The sequence below is a fragment of the Palaemon carinicauda genome, chromosome 43 (assembly GCF_036898095.1).
Source record: "Palaemon carinicauda isolate YSFRI2023 chromosome 43, ASM3689809v2, whole genome shotgun sequence".
Lineage (NCBI taxonomy): Eukaryota > Metazoa > Arthropoda > Malacostraca > Decapoda > Palaemonidae > Palaemon > Palaemon carinicauda.
In genome coordinates this window covers 870,592-875,591 of record NC_090767.1, presented here as the reverse complement: position 1 = coordinate 875,591, position 5,000 = coordinate 870,592, and the positions used below count along the sequence as shown (strand labels likewise).

At 34.3% G+C, this 5,000-nt stretch overlaps 1 protein-coding gene across 1 annotated transcript in view; it reads left to right on the top strand.

The window, feature by feature from the left end:
- LOC137633497 (uncharacterized) overlaps positions 1–5,000 on the top strand; it is a 7,189-nt gene that overhangs the window by 2,144 nt on the left and 45 nt on the right. The window contains exons 1-5 of the mRNA XM_068365794.1: positions 1–238; positions 724–866; positions 1,818–1,977; positions 3,916–3,982; positions 4,968–5,000. The exon at positions 1–238 is cut by the window's left edge and continues 2,144 nt beyond it; the exon at positions 4,968–5,000 is cut by the window's right edge and continues 45 nt beyond it. Of these exons, the coding sequence (XP_068221895.1) occupies positions 1–238; positions 724–866; positions 1,818–1,977; positions 3,916–3,982; positions 4,968–5,000 (641 nt within the window). The remainder of the gene's footprint in view (positions 239–723; positions 867–1,817; positions 1,978–3,915; positions 3,983–4,967) is intronic.

The window sequence follows — 5,000 nt, the reverse complement described above, 5'->3', positions numbered from 1 at the left end:
ATCATACAATTGATGCGTACATTGCCCTCCTTAGAGCCACAGATCCCCCTCTCCCAAACAGAGAGAGAATTGATGTCCAAGTAGACCTTACTGACACTGATGGGTTAGTTGAACTGCAAAGGCAACTCTACCGGCATCATATCAACCCATCAGACATATGTCTATTGAAACATATCGACAGAGATTCAGAGCCAACCGTAGAAGAGAGAGAGTCAATCAAGAATCTACTCACAAATGAGTAAGTTATTATTGCTTCACAGTTATTTTTAATATTGCAAGATACATATAATAATAAAATATCTTTATGACAATACACTGGTACATGATCATATATACAAACATATGCACATGCACACATATATAGGCCTACTAATAAAAGAGAGAGAGAGAGAGAGAGAGAGAGAGAGAGAGAGAGAGAACTCATAACTTTAGTATAATAATCAACTTGAGTCTTGTAAACAATATATTTTATATAGTCAGTATCATCATTATCATCATTGTCACAATTAGACTCATAATAAGTCGGCTAAACATCAAAAAGTCCCGATTTTTATTTCTAATTTTTCGTTAATATCAATTTCCATATTCTACGAAATTACTCTTTTTTTTACTTTTCGTTTTCATCATCATCATCATCATCATCATCATCATCAACTTGATAATAAAATTCCCAATCAAATCCAATAACTATTTCTCTCTTTTCTTTTCTTCTCTTTGGAACAGTTGTAAGCAATACAGAGGCATCTGGGACCCAACGTTCCAAATCCCTCAAAATATTAGGAACCTTCAAGTGAGGCTTCCAGACCAACCCAGTCTCGACGCCTTCTGTCGATCTTTGGAAAAGACAAAAGAGATTGAATCTTTAGGTAAGAATTTTCTCTGTTTTTTTCCTCTGAATGCCATTATAATACCTCGCCTCCTTTCCTACATCCTGGCATTCTTTGTTAATATCGTTGTTATCATTATCAATATCATTGTTAACATCATTATCATCATCATTATTACTGTATAGATGTAGAACATTATATTCAGAGGTCTCAATCGGGTGTTTTTTTTTCACAAAAAGGAAAATAAGTTTTCATCTGATTTTAATTTCATATAAAAGCTTTCAATGTTAAGTTTTAATTTCTTTCCTTCCATATATTAAAAGGAAATGTCTCATTTTAATGGTGTTGATTTAATTAATAGTGATGGAAAGGAATAATAGTGATGATGATTGTAATGAATAGGAAACAAATATCGGCACCAGTCATAGTCAAACGCAGCTCCTCCTGACTCCGCCTCCTTCCTTCGCTGATTGGTTCTCTACAAGGATGTGGGCGGAGTTATCTGAAAGGGAGAACCAATCAGCAAAAGGGATTTAAAAACGTTTCTATTGGCCAATGATATTTTGACAAAAGAATAAAACAGAGTTGTTATTGGCTGATATGATTTAGACTGTGCATAATGTGAGGGTTTCATGAGGAGACTGATGACATACCTGAGCCGCTGCAATGCTCACTTGCATACACAAACGCACATTAAGTCCCGCACGCACACGCAAACGCACACACACACACATTAACTCCTGCACGCACAAGCAAACGCACACACGCAAACGCACACACATTAACGCAACCTCAAAAAGACACTGGCAGACATATTGCTCTACTGTGTTTAGTTCTTTTGCCTCTAAATTCGTTGTTATTATTATTCCCATTTGATCTTTTCCTTTAGAATCTTAAGAAAGAAACACAGAGAAAATGTTCAGTTTTTTATTATCATTTTTCTCAACGTTTTTCTTCTTCTTCTTCTTCTTCTTCTTCTTTCTCTTTCAGTTATTCGCTTCAGTGTCAACGACGTCAGCAGCGTCAGTCGCCCCATCCCTTTCTTGGAGAAGGATCCAGATGTCCATGTCCATGTCAGGGACGTCAAGGAAGAAGACATCGAGAAGGTTGGGGACATCCTTCGGACATTGCAACCACAGGATGCAAGGAGGTGAGGAGACGTCATTCCTTAAGAGAGTGTGTGTGTGTGTGTTTGTATGTGTGTGAAAGGGTACTCTCAATAGGCCTACATACAAACCATATCTATTTTGGACATAGGCCTATTTTCTTAGAACATAAAGTAAACGCAATATTGAGAAATATAATAAAAAAAGATAATTATAGAAATGGAAAAGATTTTTATTTATTTCTACACTTTTTCAATTGTTAAAATAGGCCTACATATATCAATATCTATTTTTGGAAAGATCATAGGTCTATTTTCTTTGAGCATTAAGTAAACTGATCATAAAATATATAAATTAACATCAATAATGGAAAATGTAATAAAAAGTATTATTAATTTAAGTATTTACTTTTATTCAAAATTTACATGATATTTTGGGTCATGAAATAAGTATATATAAACAATTGCAATGCTGTGTTTGTCCACTTGCGTGGGTCTGTGCGTGTGTGCGTGTGCGTGTTTGTGTCTGAATGTTCATCTGAACAAAACAAGATAACAATAAAAGCATAAAATAATGAATAAATGTGGGTGACCTCATTTCCTTTCTTCTTCTTTTCATTTCCTTCCATTTCATCCCATTTTCTTCCTTTCTTTCTTCTTCCCAACAGATCGTTCTGGTCAATCTACTTTCCTCTTTGTTCCCTGGGGAGGACGAGGAGCCCTGAGGTCATCCTCAGACTCCTCGCCTCCTTGAAGGGAGTCAGGGTATTAGGCTACATCCAGTTCCCAGAAGAAGAACGACCAGATGACGAAGCCTTAGTGAGAGAGATGGATCTTAAGGCAAAGGAATCCACCGGATGTATATATGGTGTTAATTGGTGAGTTTGCTTCTTCTTTTTATACTTCTTCCTGTTTTTCATAGGTGTTTTACGATCTCTCTCTTTCTCTCTCTCTCTCTCTCTCTCTCTCTCTCTCTCTCTCTCTCTCTCTCTCTCTCTCTCTCTCTCTCTCTCTCTCACTAACATTTCAAACTTTTCGGCAGCAGGTGATGAGCCAGGATAAATGAACTGTATTCACTATAGGCCTAGTTTCAGAATTGATATTTCTTTAAGATTTGGCTTTTGCTTTTTTATTATTAGTTATTATTATTAAGAAGATACATATATATATATATATATATATATATATATATATATATATATATATATATATATATATATATATATATATATATATATATATATATATATATATATATATATAGTTAGAGAGAGAGAGAGAGAGAGAGAGAGAGAGAGAGAGAGAGAGAGAGAGAGAGAGAGAGTTGTTATTTATAGCAATTTCCATCTCATTATTATATCCATTCATTCTGAATATTCATTTCACTATCATTTATTATTATTATTATTATTATTATTATTATTATTATTATTATTATTATTATTATTATTATTATTATTATTACTTGCTAAGCTACAACCCCAGTTGGAAAAGTGGAATGCTATAAGCCCAGTAAGTTATCATTATTTTATAGTTATTTTGAATATTACAAGATACATATAATAATCAAATATCTTTATGACAATACAATGGTACATGATCATCCATACAAACATATGCACATACACAAATATATAGGCCAACTGATAGAGAGAGAGAGAGAGAGAGAGAGAGAGAGAGAGAGAACTCATAATTTTAGTATAATAATCAACTTGAGTCTTGTAAACAATATATTTTATATAGTCAGTATCATCATTATCATCATTGTCACAATTAGACTCATAATAAGTCGGCTAAACATCAAAAAGTCCCGATTTTAATTTCTCATTTTTCGTTGATATCAATTTCCATATTTTACAAAATTATTCTTTTTTTACTTTCCGTTTTCGTCATCATCATCATCATCATCATCAACTTGATAATAAAATTCCCAATCAAATCCAATAACTATTTCTTTCTTTTCTTTTTTTCTCTTTGGAACAGTTGTAAGGAATACGAAGGCATCTGGGACCCAACGTTCCAAATCCCTCCAAATATTAGGTTCCTTCAAGTGAGGCTTCCAAACCAACCCAGTCTCGACGCCTTCTGTCGATCTTTGGAAAAGACAAAAGAGATTGAATCTTTAGGTAAGAATTTTCTCTGTTTTTTTCCTCTGAATGACATTATAATATCTCGCCTCCTTTCCTACATCCTGGCATTCTTTGTTAATATCGTTGTTATCATTATCAATATCATTGTTAACATCATTATCATCATCATTATTACTGTATAGATGTAGAACATTATATTCAGAGGTCTCAATCGGGTGTTTTTTTTCACAAAAAGGAAAATAAGTTTTCATCTGATTTTAATTTCATATAAAAGCTTTCAATGTTAAGTTTTAATTTCTTTCCTTCCATATATTAAAAGGAAATGTCTCATTTTAATGGTGTTGATTTAATTAATAGTGATGGAAAGGAATAATAGTGATGATGATTGTAATGAATAGGAAACAAATATCAGCACCAGTCATAGACAAACGCGGCTCCTCCTGACTCCGCCTCCTTCCTTCGCTGATTGGTTCTCTACAAGGATGTGGGCGGAGTTATCTGAACGGGAGAACCAATCAGCGAAAGGGATTTAAAAACGTTTCTTTTGGCCAATGATATTTTGACAATAGAATAAAACTGAGTTGTTATTGGCTTAGGTGATTTAGACAGTGCATAATGTGAGGGTTTCATGAGCAGACTGATGCCATACCTTATGCGAGCTGCTGCAATGCTCGCGTGCACACGCACACACACACACACACTAACTCCTGCACGCACACGCAAACGCACACACGCAAACGCACTCACATTAACGCAACCTCAAAGAGACACTGGCAGACATATTGCTCTACTGTTAGTTCTTTTGCCTCTAAATTCGTTGTTATTATTATTCCCATTTGATCTTTTCCTTTAGAATCTTAAGAAAGAAACACAGAGAAAATGTTCAGTTTTTTATTATCATTTTTCTCAACGTTTTTCTTCTTCTTCTTCTTCTTTCTCTTTCAGATATTCGCTTCAGTGTCAACGACGTCAGCAGCG